The sequence below is a fragment of the Prunus persica genome, chromosome G6 (assembly GCF_000346465.2).
Source record: "Prunus persica cultivar Lovell chromosome G6, Prunus_persica_NCBIv2, whole genome shotgun sequence".
NCBI classification, from domain to species: Eukaryota; Viridiplantae; Streptophyta; class Magnoliopsida; order Rosales; family Rosaceae; genus Prunus; species Prunus persica.
The window spans coordinates 29,393,117-29,410,129 of record NC_034014.1 but is presented as its reverse complement, the minus strand read 5'-3'; the positions used below and the strand labels follow the sequence as shown (position 1 = coordinate 29,410,129).

The following is a 17,013-nucleotide window of genomic DNA, read 5'->3' as shown; positions in this document are numbered from 1 at the left end:
GGAACGAGAAAATGTTAAAATTGTTATGCGGTGAGATGGAAGCTAGACGACTCATCCCTCAAGGTTTTGACATGGCAAAGATTATATCCTCTGGAGTAGTGGAAGAGTACTGAACATTCGGAAATAACATGTAAAGGTGTACATTGTTTTCCTTGTACCTTTCAAAGAAAAGGTTCTACATTGTTTTGGATAGGGATTATTGCTCAAGTTGTAAGAGGCCTCTGTTAATTGGTTTACTTAATTTAACTCCCCTTCTCTTGAGGCATGCACTTGAGCTTGTTCCAGATAAATTCATGCAAACAATCCTCTCTTTGTTTTAAACAAGCCCTTAAACATGGTTCCATACGACATAACTGTGGTAGATTGTAAGTCTAATTGAAGAATTAATTAGTGCATCAATGCAAAATAATATCAGCAAAGCAAAAGACCCATACTAATTTTGGTTAAATGGTGCCAAATACGCATACAACAAATCAAACGTTCTCATCAGCTTTAAGTGAAATTATCAGCATTACAATTTTCATATACCTAGGACCCACTCGAACCCACCTACTTAAATGTATCAGAGGTTCTAATTATGTCACGACTCCTCTTCGCCAGCTTCAGCAGCAGCTATATGAGAATCCAATGTGTTTATCAGCTGCTCACTTACTGTTTTTGCCACAGATATCATGTCAAGAATGATGCTTGGATCTAGGCCGGCACCTCCCCGTTTTGTCAACCCACAAATGTGGCCTTGCCTATTGATGGAAATAGAAACAGCCAAGCACATTTGTGATTCCTCTTCTGAAGTGGCATCTACAATATAGTGCCTGCCTACCTGAGAAACAGATGGGAAGGAATCAATACAAGGCAATAAACATTTGCAGTTTGCAGAAGGACAGAAGAGATGGTTAAATCATGTCACCTTTGTTAATGTAACTATGACAGGGACCCTAGATGTGTCAAATTGCAGAAATTCCTCATCGCTTACGTCAACCTCTGGTTGCTCATCGCCTGATGCACCAGCTGCAACATTTACTTTTGGGATGCCTGTATTGCTCAAAGCAGCCTTGGGGAACATCAGTTTCTTTAAAAGATAAGTCATGCCACTGGAATTTTCTTTGGCCACATAATACTAAACTTTACCAACAGCCAGAAAACTCTTCAGTTGTCCTTATTTGCAGAACAGAAATTAATTAAGCATGTCAAAACCAATAAGAATTATCAAGTACCTTAATAGCAGCACCAAGGGCATCTAGCAGATTCCCATCTGAACTAACAACAAGGCCATCGATGTAAAGATCCCAACAGATCTTTCCTTCCACAACTACCAGAGAGGAGAGATCAATTCCAGCACCTGGGAGAAACAAAGACATCTATATATATTATCGACTTTGCAGTTATATGAAAATGCATGTACAACTGAGAAATATGAATTGCCAAAAGAGATAATACATAAATGTCACAACAAATTTATTATGCTTAGCTCTTCAATAAGAATACAGACCAGATCCACTTTTACCACCCAAGAGACAACGTTGAAGAGCAACTGAGAGTTCTGCTGACAGCTCCTCACCCCCTCTACCCTGTAGAAATGTAACAAAACAACAGCATTACAAAAAGAATAAACACATAGGTCCTGCAAAGGAAAAATAGACATTCAACCTTTGCAACGTACACCAACAAGAAAAGTTCAGATTTCCTAATAGGATTAGAAGAATAGACAAAAAATGAGCAGAATACGATATTTAGTTCCCTCATATTGTATCAGAGCATGAATTCCACTAAATCAATAGTTATACTTTCTACAGGATCTTGCAGAAACCAAGATGTAAGCCTCAAATTACAAAGTAAAACATGAGAAGGAAGCGGATAATACTTGTTAACCTCAAACATTGGTGCTGCAGTGGGACTGCAATCAACATTCACAACGACCTTTCCTTTGTCAGGTTGCAACGCATTCGGCCTTCCAAGTTCTGCCTGCACTCATTCAAATTTACCAGAAAATATGATATTAAGAACAGCAGGTGCTATTTAAATAATTAGACTAACAAACAACATAAATTTAGTCATAACATTCTAAAAGCACTAGTATGAGCTTAAGACCAAGACTAAATGATACCTTCACACAGGCAATGACATCTGTGGCACCCATCCTGACCCTTGCTGAACCATTTGCCTGCATGGACGCCATCAAGAACAGGGATTATAACAAAGTAAGTAAAATTTCACGTCACCCAGGAAAATCTATACTTGAAAATTCAAAACCTGGTTTAGGCAAAACAAGGCAAAAAAAAAAAAAAAAAAAAGGAACATCCTTTCAAAAGAAACATATGAAAGAATATTAACCTGGGAAATGACTCCAGTTTCAACATAGATGGGCCGAATTGTCAATCTTTTTCGGCCATCAGATCGAAGATCCTGAGCAATGCCACCCTGTATAAAATGCTTTTCTCCTATGGATAGTCCCACCATTTCTGAACATGTAATATAAAAAACGTTTATGATACAATTAACTTAATAGATATCAAGAGACAACAGAAGAAAAAGAAAAAAAACTTAACACTTAGCAAAGAGAAAACCTACATTCTACAGTGTGCTAAATCAAGGTGAACAATTAAGTCTAAGCAAAGGCAATCACTGTGAATGCTCACATATCAATAAAGAGCAAAGAGAATTGGCTGACCAGATGGGTTCAACCAAGCAACCAACTAGCTATCACTTCACAACCACAATTATCTAAAAAATTGGTGCCCGACTAATCCCATCTATGCAAAAATTTGCCAACTTTTCAATGAACACTAACAAACAAAGAGAAATAATTACCGAGCAGAGATGATGCTGACAAAGGCCTAATGAATGAGAGAAGGCTGTGTTGGTGGCGGTGGTGGCATTGCTGAGGCTGAGAGAGATATGGAGGGAAAGGCTGTTAGGGGCTAGGGTTAGGGATTTCCAAAATCAAATTAGGGCAATTTGACACCTTCTTCAAGTGACTTAGTGACCACTTTCTTTTTCTCTTTATTTTTTTCCCTATTATTTCTTTTAGCGGGAATGCCTACCTTCGCTTGCTCGTCTTATTATGCTCTTCTTCCTAACTCATCATGCATACTTTCATATAAGAAATACCTCAGTGATTATTTTCGTTAGGTTCAGAGGAATTTCTTTAACCTAATCCTTCAATCGTCATGCATACTTTCATATAAGTAATACCCTAATTATAAAAAAGAGATAGGCTTGCTGTCTAAGTTTCCCTTGTTTCCCTACATATACTCAAATAATATGTGGGAATTTTGGCAGACTGGATGAGAGGAAACATAGGAAGGATTTCAAACTTGAAAGAAATCTGCTATACCCTGACCCTTTTGACAAGAACCTCTCACCCGAAGAGAGAGAAATATATCACCGCTTCAAGATTTTCATGCGGTTCCACTCAAATGAAGAGCAGAAGGAATTGCTCAAGAATATCATTAAGGAACAACAGATTTTCAAAAGGATACTAGATCTTCAGGTCTGATGCATGCCTCACACTTGACTTCTATTTCTGTTACCTTATTTCCCTCTATACATGGTATATACTATGACTGTTGGTTGCTCCAGTTCAGTAAGTAATGGTAACAACACTAGATTAAGTGATTGACAAGGGTGACATTATGCTTGTCGCATGGTTTTACATCGTTCTAAGTAAAAAGCACCATGGCTTCCCACAGTTAACATGACTAACAAGCTCATGTTGTATGGCTTCTGCTTTGCATTCATTATGCAGGATGCTAGAACTGCTGGCTGTAGGACAGCTGCTGAAGCAAGCAGATACCTTGAGGATAAGAGGAAGAAGAAAACTGAAGAAAGTTCCTTAAGGATCAAAGAAAGCTCTCAGGCTGGTCTAAGTGGTAAAGGCTTGCAGATCAGTCCTTGGGGACCCTTTAAGGGATCCACGGGTCTGCATCCTGTTAGCAAGGACTCATTTTAACTACGCAAGCTATTTCCAGCTCCTTGGACTATTGGGATATCACTGCGCTAGTCGGGGCCGATTTACTCTCCCAAACCGTAAGAATGCCAATCTCAGAGTCTAATGCTTTAGCGTAGAAAGCGAATTCTGTTTGTTGATATGTTTTTTAATACATGCAGGAACAAAGACTTTGCAGTGAGATGAAAATCCTACCTTCACATTATCTGAACATGCTGCAGACCATCTCCACTGAAATTCCGAATGGCAATGTTAAGAAGAAATCTGATGCCCATATTCTGTTCAAGGTTGAACCATGCAAAGTTTATAGGGTTTACGATATGCTTGTGAAAAAGGGAATGGCTCAAGCATAGTTATGTGTACAGTTGTATTTGTTACTTGAAAGCAAAAAAAGCCCATTTTGTTCAGCTATCTTGGCAAGAAGCCCAGGCTATTTTAATAATAACCCAGATATATAAAATTCCTATTTATACAAAACTCATAAACAAAAGAAAGATTACTGCCATTGTTTATGTTGATTTGGCCAAAACAAAAATTATAAATTTCATGCAGCAAAAGGATCATTCATAATCAAAATAAACATCTGGACGAAGAATACTACATGACTAGACTGGTAAAGGCAAATGGGAAATACCAAATTACAATTACCCACCATATTTATACATATCAAGTAAACTCGAATTTTTTTTTTATACTTATAATGTATTTACGCCTGAAAAATGGTAGATGCTAATGAAAACAATACTGAAACAATAACAAAAGGGAAGCATTGCAAATATTCACTACAAAAAAACAAAAACAAAATTTTGGTTTTTGGTTTTTTCCCATAGAACCCAATTCACTACAAGTCAATAAAATGATTTTAATAAAAAGTACAAAAGAAAGTCCCAGAACCTGAACAAACTAGGCGAGAGAGAGAGAGAGAGAGAGAGAGAGAGAGAGAGAGAGAGAGAGAGAGAGAGAGAGAGAGAGAGATGAATTAAACTTACTCCTAGAATGGAACAAATGCAAAAGAAAGTACAAAAGAGAGAGAGAATTGGGTTCCATTCTAGAACAAATGCAAAAAAAATTAAGAAGTTGTATAATCTCTAAAGGTGGAAGGAAACAAAGCCCGATGTTGCCTCAGCTCAATCTGCTCAAGAAGAACCTTTTCATCTTCATCTCACCCAAAATCAGTTTTTTCCGTGTTATATTCAATATTTACCCGCAATGGACGAACTATAACTAAATCACTTAAAAAAACGAGAGCATAGAAAAAGAAATAGAAGCAGATAAACAAACTCAAAATAAGGAAGAAAGAGAGAGAGAGATGACATCAACTATGTTTTTCGACGGAGTTGTTACCTGTGATGACGGCGGTGAGGGCTAGCGCCTTCCTTGTGTAGAAGAAGACCGAGTGGTGAAGTTGGTTTAGCTCCTTTGCTCTGTAGTGCTTTGTGCCTTTTAGTTTGGGTCTATACCCACCAAGCCCAACATATTTCCAACCCAATGCAAATGCAATACTTTATTTATTTTTGGCCTTTTTGAAAGAAGGCAAGTACTCGCTGTCATTGTCAGCTGAGTAAAACAAAAAAACAGAGTTGAACAATTTACAAGGTCCCAGTGTAAGCTTAATTAAGGGCTTCAAACTCAACACCACTAGTCCATTGATTGTAGTGCTTAAGGTGATCGAGAGTTGCAGAAGATCTTGTCATTCTAACAAGCATGCCTTCATCGTGTAATTGATCGAGGTATTGTGAGTTCCCTGAAGACTGCAGCAATTTATTTTAAGTCTTACATTTGGTATCAGAGCCTAGTTCACAATCCCTTGAATCCTTAAGATAGATTAATTTTCGATTCAGTTCTGTTATATGCTATATCTATCACTAATTTGATTTTTGAGTGCAGAAAAGATAGCTATGGTGATCATGTTCATAGAATGGTGTTATGCAAAATGATACGGACAAAGCAGTTCAGTTTGCATTACATCTTACTGGTTCCTGGTTTTATATGATCACCAAATGCATTGTAATTCATAACATGTAGAACAGTTCATGCCAAAGCAAGACTGTTCTATGTGGTTCGAATAACAATGGTATAAAACAATCTATGTCTATGATACATTTGAATCATATAAACCTTTCAAGTTTTTATAAAGCTAATTCATATGGTAATCATGTGTTGGTGTTATAATAAAGAAAACATCATATACTCTTTGTTCAAAGATGAGAATATGAGACAGATTCGGGGATAAAGATTTTCACATTTGCATATTCAGTGAATGACAGTTTTGGATGCCCTTTCCATGAACCTCAGCTCCATAAGAACCACTTACAGGAATTAACTACAAAATAGTTGGTAAAAGTTTATAGGAATATTTTCATGACGCCTGAAAGATATATATAGTTGGTATAAGTTTAAAAGTTGGATCTCATGCAGGCTTGCAGCATTACTAATAAACCGTTGGATCTCATTCATGCAGCATTAGATACAAAAGGTTTATTCTTGGTTACGTATATATAAACCGTTGTTCTTCAATCCTTCCATGCATCCAATCCAATACGCTTTCTCAAGGACAACAAGAGAATCATAACATGAAATCCCAGAAGTTTCTTTTGGTTCTCCTCGCTGCCATGGCTGTGTCTGCCCTTTTAGCAACCTCACGTACTCTTCCTATCTCTCTCACTACTAGTTTTTCCAAATGATTCTAACACCTAACTTTTTTTTTTTTTTTCCAACTTGGTCGCATTCATCTTGTTTTTGCAAAACTTCATGTGAAGATGGGAAAAGAGTTGCATTGCATTGCAGATCAATTTTTTTATATTTTCTTTTCCTTAATTACATCAAAATGAACAGCAACTAGTTGCTAACAGATGAAATTGGTTTTATTTATGTTTGAATATTGCAGGTGTTGTGGATGAAGAGAATGTGGAGCCACAAGGTCACTCGCAGCTGATTGACCCTTTTTGCTATGGACTCTGTTCAAACACAGTTGGAGATGCAGATTGTTTTGCATTATGCAAAGCCAAACAATTCGAAGACGGGAATTGCATTGTACAAACCCAGCAACTACAATGTTGTTGCAGCCGCTAGAAAAAGACAGACACAGAGGCAAGATTAAATTGATTATTCGAGAAAATAAAACTATGGCCACACATGAATCATGATCTTCCTTGTACTTTTTAAATGAGGTTTTATTTCTTCAAATATGTAATGAAATCTCCATTTCTTTGCAATGAAAACCATTTCTCATACATACTCGTGATGATGACGATGCTTGCTTTATTTCACTTTCAATACTCTTAAATACCAGTCTTAGTGGCGCATTATCGTTATAGGGAGCACCACTTTCCACGTTACAGTTTGCTCACTTTGAATTTCTCTTTCACCCATTTTATGCAAACTTCTCTAACAGATTCCAGACCAACCGCAATAACCTCTCCAAACAATACAGAAAATAAGAGGGTCTTCTCAAACTCATGTCATGTAGTCATATGGTGGGCCCCACATAGCATTGTGTGAAGGCAAATTATATTATATTAATAAACACAAACACGAGACAATCAAGCAGCACATATAAATGTTGGGTTCTTCCAAATTTGTGCTCTCTTTTCAGTCTCAGTTACGTGACAAATTCTCACCCTCAGCATCTCCTCCACTCCTGATACCTCCTCTCTCTCTCCATTATATGCTTCAAAGCTAGTTTCATTTCACTCTCTCTTTCTTTACACAAACCACTACTGCTTAAGAGAGAGAGAGAGAGAGAGAGAGAGAGTGCTCAATTTAAGTTGTTGAATCTTATAAGCTTCAATCTATGGCTTCTTGGGTTCTTTTACCGGTAGCTCCAGTAACCGGTCGCTGTCTAGTGGCTCCTGTGAGAACTCAGAGGTCCTCCTCCATCTGCGTTCGGTCTTCTCTGGACACAAATGTTTCTGATATGAGTGTAAATGGTAAAGTTCCCATCTTTTTTAGCTTCAAATTGACAATTATCTCTCTTTTTATTGTTATTCAATCTCTTTTGATTTCTGGGTATTCTTACTTTCGGTGAATTATAATGAATTTGAGGAAACTGGTGCTGAGCGCACTATTAAGTTAGTATTCTGAGATGAATGTTTACTCTGCCAGCTCCAAAAGGGTTGTTTCCAGCTGAACCTGAGCACTACCGAGGTCCCAAGCTGAAAGTGGCTATAATTGGAGCTGGGCTTGCAGGCATGTCAACAGCAGTTGAGCTTTTGGATCAAGGCCACGAGGTTTGTCCAATTTATTTTCTAGTCCTCCGACTGCTCACAATTATGTCTGAATTGTATGTTTCTTTCAGTTTAGTTTTTTTACTTCAGTATATGAATTAAAGTTTTAAAATTGGAAACTTTGGCTGAAACGTTTCAGTGGCTCACTTAAGATTTTCCGCTAGGTTGTTTCTTTCTAGGAAATTAGTTACATGTGTTCTTTGTAAATTCTGCAGGTGGATATATATGAGTCAAGGCCTTTCATTGGTGGAAAAGTGGGCTCCTTTGTTGATAAGCGTGGAAACCACATTGAAATGGGACTCCATGTTTTCTTCGGTTGCTACAGTAATCTTTTCCGATTAATGAAAAAGGTGAACAAATATTGCTTGGTTGAACTGCTATGACATTTGGGTGATCCTGATATTCTGGGAAAAGTCCTTATAAACAACTTTATTATTCTTTTTTTATTCTTGGATCTCCACTTAAACAGGTGGGTGCAGACGAAAATCTGCTTGTCAAGGATCATACTCACACTTTTGTAAACAAAGGGGGTAACATTGGTGGTATGTCTTGGTGCTTGATCTTATTTGCTCATAAATCTTTCTTCTTCTAGCCATGCTCTATCTTGTATGTCACAATTTTCTTTATGAATTATTCATAAACAATGTACCTTATCTGTTACTTAATCTTCCATCGCAGAGCTTGATTTTCGGTTCCCAATTGGAGCACCAATACATGGGATTCTTGCATTTTTGTCTACAAATCAGATTAAGGTAGGTTTTCCCATTGCCACTGCTACTGGGTTTACTGCAAGCATTGTCATGTCTCATTACCTTGGATACCAGTATAAAGAATGCAGCATTGCTTTGGCCTTGAACCAGGAAAACAGTAAAAGAAAAATATTCATATGTCTTTTTCCTTGTTATCATTTAGAGTTCCTCTTGGAAGTGAACCGAATTGTAATGGAGCTTTTGCTCAATTAGATTTCTGTTAATGGTTTCCTGTATACTATTGTTCAAGTGCAGACTTATGATAAAGCAAGGAATGCAGTGGCTCTTGCATTAAGTCCAGTTGTAAAGGCTCTGGTTGATCCAGATGGAGCATTGAGGGATGTACGGAATTTGGATAGTGTAAGAATCAAAGCTATCGTTATCGTTTATTTTGGTCTCCATTCATATTGTGTACCTGTGAAAGTTGTCTGGGAATGTTCTGCAGTTCATTTTCTCCATGTACATAATTCAATTTTAAGTAGTTATTATTTTTCACACAGTTGTTGTAACTGTTTAAAATCTTACTTGTTAATTACAGATAAGCTTCTCTGATTGGTTCTTGTCCAAAGGTGGCACACGAATGAGTATCCAGAGGATGTGGGATCCTGTTGCATATGCACTTGGGTTTATTGACTGTGATAATATTAGTGCTCGTTGTATGCTCACTATATTCACGTTGTTTGCCACAAAGACTGAGGCTTCCCTGCTACGCATGCTCAAGGGTTCTCCAGATGTTTACTTAAGTGGCCCCATCAGAAAGTATATTATTGACAAGGGGGGCAGGTAACAATGATGAGATAATGATTTATGTTTGTTCTTATATTTCTCATATATAAGTTGATTTTTTAGCACTTGGAATCTCTTTTTCTGTTGTAACAGGTTTCATCTTAGGTGGGGATGTAGAGAGATACTGTATGATCAATCTGCTGATGGAGAAACATATGTCGCAGGAATTGCCATGTCCAAGGTAATGCACTCATCATGTTGCTACTTTTATTGTGTTGAATTTAGATGCTTCTGGTGGAACTTGGGCTTCCTCAGTGTAAATACCTAATGTTTTGTTTTTATTGCAGGCTACTAATAAAAAAATTGTGAAAGCTGACGCTTATGTTGCAGGTTTGTGGTTTACTTTTGCTGCTTTTTTTCCTTCCTAATTCGAAATACTATTTCCGATTTTGGTTGATTAAGTTTTTCTCTCAAACTATTTCGTTTGTTAACAGCGTGTGATGTACCCGGAATCAAGAGACTGCTTCCGCCTCAGTGGAGGGAATGGGATTTTTTCAATAATATTTATGAGCTAGTTGGAGTTCCTGTTGTCACTGTGCAACTTAGATACGACGGTTGGGTTACAGAGTTACAAGATCTAGAACGATCAAGGTGATTCTCCCTTACATACTGAAGTACTTGTCATGTGAAAGGGGTTGCTTTTGTATAAAGGACCTTGTAGAAATCTTTTTTTTTTTTTTTTTTTTTCACTTATTCAAGACTAATGGACAAGGATACTTATGTTTGATAGGCAATTGAAGCAAGCTTTGGGATTAGATAATCTTCTTTATACTCCCGATGCAGATTTCTCTTGCTTTGCGGACCTAGCACTTACTTCTCCGGAAGATTACTACATTGAGGGACAAGGTTCACTCCTCCAGTAAGGAAAACATGTGAATTATTGTTATCACATTTTTTCAAACTTTAGGTTTATTGATCCTTTGACCATCTTTGTATTTCAGAAATATTTGCACTTTTACAATTTTGAACTTAGCTCTGATGCTTCTTCTTCTTGCAGATGTGTTTTGACACCAGGTGATCCTTACATGCCTTTACCAAACGAAGAAATTATAGCAAGAGTGACGAAGCAGGTAATTAGTTTATTAAGGGCGCATTTTCATACCTTAAGCAAGTTCATCTGCAGTTAGAAGAAATCGATAAAAACATCAATTTCTGAACTTTGAAATTTTCAATTCAAGGTTTTGGCTTTATTCCCATCATCCCAAGGTTTAGAAGTCACTTGGTCATCTGTTGTCAAAATTGGGCAATCTCTCTATCGGGAGGCACCTGGCAAAGATCCATTTAGACCTGATCAGAAGACACCTGTAAAAAATTTCTTCCTTGCAGGCTCATACACAAAACAAGTAAGTTTATGCAACTGATTTTGCTATAGAAGAAGAATGATGAAAGGAAATTGTCAAGTTTGTAAAGTCTAAATGGATGTACCTTTTACAGGACTATATAGACAGCATGGAAGGGGCAACTTTGTCTGGCAGGCAAGCCTCTGCGTATATATGTGATGCTGGGGAAGAGCTGGTGGGATTGCGAAAGAAGCTTGCAGCCCAAGATTCTGGGGAATACGCAAAAGCTGCTAACACTACTGATGAGCTGAGTCTTGTCTAACACATTTTCATTTGTGATTCATTAGTTAGCACTGAGAAAAACCACCTCAAATCAAAATGTCGTCGAGACAGGCGGTGACTTCGACACAAGTGCACTTTGTTTATTATCAAATGCTTTACAATGGTTTATATCATATAAAAGTATAGAAAGGTTATGAGAAGAATGTAGATTTGGTGATCATGATGAAATGTAATATGCATATTTTGTGCTCTTTGTGAGGAATGAGAGCTCCTGTTTATCATTGAACATTGCAGGGTGGTCTGATTAACACATCCCATCCAAAAATATACCTTGGCCTCCTTTAAAAGCTCAAGAGGAAAAACTGAATGAGGCAACTTACCTAGTCTACAGTTATGCTTTGTCTTGCTAATGAGAAAACATTGATACAGAAAAGAACAACGTATTATGTTGATAATTCACATTTCATCTTTAGGCAGCATTTGAGCAAGATAGTAAGTTAAGCAACTGCACTAGTAAATCAATAGCAACCTGCACAATCCCATGAACAGACAGAAACACAACACTGCAAAAGCAGGCAAATCAAACCCAAAGTAATAATAATACTAATATTGCACCACAAGTGTGACTACATCAAGAACACAACTTTATTATTCAAACACAAACTACGGTAAATACTAGTAAGTAGCACTTCATTACAGAGACCATATTGAACAAGCATCCCCAAAATACTTAATAACACATGAAGCATCATCTGATTCTTCAAGACTTGAACACAACCAGCAAGTACTGAAATTTCCACAACCCAAACTGCCATTGATTATTCTCAGTTCGACCCATTCTCCAATTCCTGCGCAACAGCCTTGTGTGCAGCCTCAAGTTCCTCATCAAAGAACATATCCCACTGGCCCTCCCATTTTATAAAAAACTCAGTATCCTCATAGTACTTGACTCTGTGCGAATCCCCAGCTGGTGTAAACAAGTAATCTCCAACACCCAGATCGTACCTCGCCTTCTTCGTCAAATTCCACACGCTCTTCTTCCCCTCCAACACAACCAAGTCGTGCCCAAACGTGTGGTGATGCGCAGGCTCGACGCTCCCGGCCTTGAACCTGACTATCGCCGATGTTGGAGTCTCTCTCAGAATCTTCATCGACCCACCAGGAATAATATCAATCGGGTTCAGTTTCCGATTCTTCACCAAACAACACAGAGTACAAGAAGCCTCCTCCGAACCCAAAGCTGCTTGCTTTTCTTCTTCAGCTCCAATTTTGGGCATTTCTTTAATCGAATTGTCGAGAAAAGTCTCGATTTCTGGAGGCCAGGGCTTGGAGTCGGAGGCGGGACAGGGGGATTTGAAAGGGGTGTTGAGCCAGGTGTCGAGGATCTCGATGGCGGAGTCCGGTGCCGTGGACATGCCGGAGACGGCGAGGACGTTGGAGTTGTTGATGGAGCGAGCGTTTTGGGCTTCGGAGGGGTTGAGACACGTGGCGGCGAACACGCCCGGGAACTTGTTGGCGAAGATGGCGACTCCGACGCCGGTGCCGCAGGCGACGAGGCCGCGGGTTTCGACGGCGCCGTCAGAGGAGGAGGAGACGCGGCGGCCGACATCGGCGGCGATGGAGTAGTAGGAGGAGGTACCGAGGTCTTCGACGTCGATGTTGAGAGAGCGGAGGTGGGAGACTAAGGCATCTTTGAGAGAGCAGCCAAAGGAGTCGGCGCCTGCTACGATTTTCAGTGGGCGCTTAGTGCTCGCTTCCTCGGCCATTGTTTCGCTACGCTGAAGAAGATGCTCACTCACTCAATAGCTTGCGTTTCAGAGAGACTGATGATGATCGGTGAGAATAATAAGAAGATGAATCTGGACCAAACGAGAGAAACCCAGTCTTCGTCATTCTCACTGTTTGTTTTACTTTCCACGTGTCACGTTTAGATGCGTTTAATTATACGTTTTCAATTTAACCGGGGCCCATACATCTTGGGTTCATTGGGCTCGGTGGTTTGGTAGTCAACGCAATAGGCCCAATTTCTCCAAACCCAAAATTGTTTTAACGGTTATGGTTTTAGCCCGCCACATCCGACCCGAACCGACCCCTGCACTTCTCTCTCTCTCCAACTGTATTTAACAGACTTGGCGAAATCTATACCCGCCAAAACAATGGCGGGAGGATTGTGTTACAGTTGCACTGCAAGTGTACGGCTTCCTATGCTCTTGCAGTCCAAGGTAACGTAGAATTCAATTATCAATTTCACTTGAATTCCTGAGCGTTGGTGTATCTCTGGCCCATTTATGACCGTTCATTTGCCAGACAATCCGTGGCACCCGATGCTCCTCAGCCGCACCGGATAACAACAATCACAAGAGAGACACCCCACAGGTTTTGAAAATCGCTGTGAGCGGCGTCACTGAGCTTCTCAGGCTTCTCTCTTCCTTCAACAAAACAACCAGGTATTTTTTCCCATCTACCCCTCGCTTCACTTCCCGTTTGGTTTCCTCAGAAAATGTACAAGGAGAAAAATTAAAAATTAAGGGCCGTTTGATAACCATTTCAATTTTAGTTTCTAGTTTTCATTTTTCATTTTTATGCTAGAATATTAAGGAAAAAGTTAAAGAGGGAGAATGGAAATGAGAATGAGAGTGAAGATAGGATTGAGAGGGAAGATGAGAGAGGAGGAAGGACTACCAAAAGTGAAAACAAAACTAAAAAACTGAAATCTATTTGATATTGTTTTCACTTTCAAGTTTTTGTTTTCTTTTTTTTTACTCTCCCTCCCATTCTCCCCTCTCATTCTCTCTCGATCTCATTTTCACTCCCATTCTCACTCTCATTTTTCTCTATATACTCTAGCACAAAAAATGGAAAATGAAAACTAAAAACTGAAATTGAAAAGGTTATAAAATGGGCCCTAAAACTTTGAATTTGAATTTGAATTCTTGAGCTTTCTGTTATTTAATTTGATGAATACATTGCAGACTGAATGGAGTGAGTGACAAAGGGAGAGATGAGTTTTCAGTTTCGGGCATTGATGAAGTTTTAATGATTCTCAAATCTGATTACGAGAATGCGTATTTTGTTACAGGTACCTTACTCTTTGAGAGACACCTTCCTGTGTTATTTCTCTCTTCTACTCTATGTAGTTAACTTACTTTCCATTGCAAATAGGGATTTTCACTTCTGCAATCTACGCTGAAGATTGTATCTTTGAAGATCCAACTATCAGATTTCGAGGTGAGAAAATGTCTATTAATAGCATATTTTCGGCATAATTTATCGAAAACATTGAAGCAGTGTGTCAGTTTTGCCTTTTGTAATCCAAGTTCCAAAAGAAAAGAGAGAACTTGTAATCTGTCCACACTAAATCCAAAGGCAACCATTGTCCCATTAAATCTTTCTAAACTGTTCAGTTTTCCTTCAATTAATGATGTTACCAAACTGTGTAACTGCATTTTGTTTCACTGGTACTATCTACTGTAATGAACACGCACATACACATGTAAAAAGATGTTTGCTTGTCTTATAGTTAGATTCTGATCCAATGATCAAGTTTTGCCCCACTCACTTCTCTCTTTGTCCCTTCCCTGGTTGTAAAAATTTTGGACAGTGTGTGCAATAATTCCTTGTGTGCTAATTTATGTGAGAATTATGAAGCCTCTAATTTGCATGGTCTTTGGCTGTTTAGGTAAGGAGTTGTATTCTCGCAACTTGAAATTGCTTGTTCCTTTCTTTGAATCTCCATCAATTGGATTAGAAAAGATCGAGAAGGTAGTCATTTCTCAGTGGATTGTAGTTGGATTTCAGTACTATAATCTAAGATATATATGATATATCACAGCAACATTTAGCATGTTAACTGATTAATGTGTGCTTCATTTGAAGCCAAGAGCAGACAAATCTGAGTTAATTACATATGAACTCTGTACGAAATTTATCTTTCTTGGAAGGAGTGGCTTGCGTTTTTCCTCACTTAAAAGTTTCTTTGTCATGACTATTTTCTTAGTTGTTTTAAGCTCAGTAGGATTTGTAATGACTGATAAGTTCAATTGGATAAGTAACAATTAATAATATGACTCTCTGCAGGGTATCAATTCTGAAGCAAGTTTTGTGCTAGCAACATGGAAACTCAGGTTCTAACTTGGTCTACTGTTCTTTAATTTAGAGGGTCACTGATTACTAATCTGAAGCAAGCAAACCACCTATTTCGTGTGGTGCGATAGGTTTGACTGCATTAAAATGTATAGGGGCAGAGAAATGACCTGCCCTTTATTTTCAATGTCAGTTTTGGCCTTTGAAATTAAGACTAGCAACATTTTTCCACCCCTTCTTTGAAGTGATTCTCTCTATCTGATTGTGTGAACCTTACTGCAATCCTTTCAACCCCTAGCTGTGGGTTCAGCCTAAAAAATTTCATCTGGTCTGCAGGACCTACCTGAAACTTCCGTGGAGGCCTCTCATTAGCATTGATGGAAGCACGGTCTATGACTTAGATGATAAGTTTAAAGTGAGAACAGAAGCGCTTTTATATGCTGGATAGTGATACTTAACTTATGGTGTTTTTGCCAGTTATTAATGGGTGCTTGCCACTATTGGTTTAACAGATTGTAAGGCATGCTGAGAGTTGGAATGTCTCTGCAATTGAGGCAATTGGCCAGCTGTTCACGCCTAGTTATGGAAGGTCCAACGAATGAATATCGCAAGTCTTAGAAATCTGAAGGAGCTTCAGGTTCATTTTACATTTGTTAGTGTTTCCTTCCATTGCTAGAATTAGACCTTACTTTTAGCATATTGTTTTTGGTATTTCTTTGACTTGTGTACCATTACCCTTTGTCCTTTGTATATATATATATATATATATATATATATATATATATGTATATATATATTTTAGGACTTTTCTAATTGAGAGGAGCGATAATATATTAAACTCACACACACAATAAGGATGCTATGACTCAAACTCATGACCTTGCATACGGGAGCAATTAATCCAAACTACTATACTAGTGGGTCTTTTGCTTTGTGCTGTGTATATGGCTTTGAAGTTTATGGTTGCATTTTATTTACGTTAGCCAAAATTCTGTCTAATTCTGTAAAGACCTTCCAACGCCAATGTGTACTGGATGTTATATTTTGTATTCCATTTTTGGCGCTTTCTGTCGGTTGGTGTTGTCAATCAGGCCAGACAATGTGCTCTGAAAAGCCGTGGCAGGCTTTTTACCAGCCAACTTTGTGCAAATAACTACTGCAGACAGTCTGCAGAGTCAAAGCTCTATGAATAAGATCGTAACAGTTACCATTGCCAAGTAATGTTACCAAGGAGATATGAATATTTTTTAGCCGTTCAGATTATTACAACGGGGGAGAAGTAGAGGCATACGTTTGCAATGATGATAGGGAACATAGCCATCAAGCAAGCCTAGACATAAACTATAGGGACAGTAAAGTGGTAATGAGAGCTCCTCATGTTCTTGCGCAGAAAGTCACAGGCTTTTTGCGTAAAGGGCATTAAAAAAAGGCTACTGGACCTTTCAAAATATGTTAGAGAATCCAAAGTTAGAACTTGTAACAGTGTGTCTGCGGTTATGGTTGTGATAGTTCTGTAATGCTTTGATTTTGGCTTCTTAATCTATCTTCTTATTTTTTTATATTTATTAATTAGGATGAGTTGATAGACTTCAAAATTTGAAAATTATAGTAAGAGTGCAATGGCTCAGCTGTAGCAGAAGTGATATCAAGCACCTCTTGCA

The 17,013-nt window shown here is 38.4% G+C and overlaps 4 protein-coding genes across 7 annotated transcripts; 2 read left to right on the top strand and 2 right to left on the bottom strand.

The window, feature by feature from the left end:
* On the bottom strand, positions 410-5,415 carry LOC18771990 (exosome complex component RRP42). 4 transcript variants are annotated; one of them, XM_020567502.1, is made up of 9 exons: positions 5,291-5,415; positions 4,142-4,177; positions 2,332-2,459; positions 2,105-2,161; positions 1,870-1,962; positions 1,490-1,568; positions 1,215-1,339; positions 908-1,051; positions 410-820 (listed from the first exon to the last, which is right to left on the bottom strand). In XM_020567502.1, exons 3-9 carry the CDS (start codon positions 2,455-2,457, stop codon positions 581-583), a joined length of 864 nt encoding a protein of 287 aa, XP_020423091.1. In that variant the 5' UTR covers positions 2,458-2,459; positions 4,142-4,177; positions 5,291-5,415; the 3' UTR covers positions 410-580. The 4 variants fall into 4 exon arrangements, with proteins under 4 accessions (XP_020423091.1, XP_020423090.1, XP_007205672.1 ...); XM_020567501.1 differs by having other exon boundaries at positions 4,142-4,224; positions 5,291-5,414; XM_007205610.2 differs by lacking the exon at positions 4,142-4,177 and having other exon boundaries at positions 5,291-5,414.
* On the top strand, positions 7,530-11,531 carry LOC18772557 (zeta-carotene desaturase, chloroplastic/chromoplastic). The gene is made up of 14 exons (XM_007204927.2): positions 7,530-7,875; positions 8,051-8,175; positions 8,388-8,522; positions 8,642-8,714; positions 8,851-8,924; positions 9,177-9,281; positions 9,460-9,704; positions 9,801-9,888; positions 9,995-10,037; positions 10,142-10,298; positions 10,438-10,566; positions 10,705-10,777; positions 10,886-11,050; positions 11,142-11,531. Exons 1-14 carry the CDS (start codon positions 7,740-7,742, stop codon positions 11,307-11,309), a joined length of 1,716 nt encoding a protein of 571 aa, XP_007204989.1. The 5' UTR covers positions 7,530-7,739; the 3' UTR covers positions 11,310-11,531.
* On the bottom strand, positions 11,844-13,127 carry LOC18774836 (DNA damage-repair/toleration protein DRT102). The gene has a single exon (XM_007205537.2). The coding sequence runs from the start codon at positions 13,033-13,035 to the stop codon at positions 12,094-12,096; it is 942 nt and encodes a 313-aa protein (XP_007205599.1). The 5' UTR covers positions 13,036-13,127; the 3' UTR covers positions 11,844-12,093.
* LOC18773485 lies at positions 13,191-16,370 on the top strand. Its single transcript, XM_020567549.1, has 8 exons — positions 13,191-13,491; positions 13,577-13,716; positions 14,242-14,348; positions 14,432-14,497; positions 14,949-15,031; positions 15,347-15,393; positions 15,689-15,767; positions 15,865-16,370. The coding sequence occupies exons 1-8, from the start codon at positions 13,426-13,428 to the stop codon at positions 15,952-15,954; spliced, it is 678 nt and encodes a 225-aa protein (XP_020423138.1). The 5' UTR covers positions 13,191-13,425; the 3' UTR covers positions 15,955-16,370.

Excerpts from the sequence above, each read along its gene's own strand:
- LOC18773485 (XM_020567549.1), top strand. The coding sequence starts at position 13,426 with ATGGCGGGAGGATTGTGTTACAGTTGCACTGCAAGTGTACGGCTTCCT. Across the intron at positions 13,717-14,241 it reads TCCTTCAACAAAACAACCAG|ACTGAATGGAGTGAGTGACA; the intron begins GTATTTTTTCCC and ends AATACATTGCAG. Across the intron at positions 15,032-15,346 it reads GATTAGAAAAGATCGAGAAG|GGTATCAATTCTGAAGCAAG; the intron begins GTAGTCATTTCT and ends GACTCTCTGCAG.
- LOC18772557 (XM_007204927.2), top strand. The coding sequence starts at position 7,740 with ATGGCTTCTTGGGTTCTTTTACCGGTAGCTCCAGTAACCGGTCGCTGT. Across the intron at positions 9,889-9,994 it reads CAGGAATTGCCATGTCCAAG|GCTACTAATAAAAAAATTGT; the intron begins GTAATGCACTCA and ends TTTTTATTGCAG. Across the intron at positions 10,567-10,704 it reads GGACAAGGTTCACTCCTCCA|ATGTGTTTTGACACCAGGTG; the intron begins GTAAGGAAAACA and ends TTCTTCTTGCAG.
- LOC18774836 (XM_007205537.2), bottom strand. The coding sequence starts at position 13,035 with ATGGCCGAGGAAGCGAGCACTAAGCGCCCACTGAAAATCGTAGCAGGC.
- LOC18771990 (XM_020567502.1), bottom strand. The coding sequence starts at position 2,457 with ATGGTGGGACTATCCATAGGAGAAAAGCATTTTATACAGGGTGGCATT. Across the intron at positions 2,162-2,331 it reads AAACTGGAGTCATTTCCCAG|GCAAATGGTTCAGCAAGGGT; the intron begins GTTAATATTCTT and ends GCGTCCATGCAG. Across the intron at positions 1,340-1,489 it reads GGGTGGTAAAAGTGGATCTG|GTGCTGGAATTGATCTCTCC; the intron begins GTCTGTATTCTT and ends TGTTTCTCCCAG.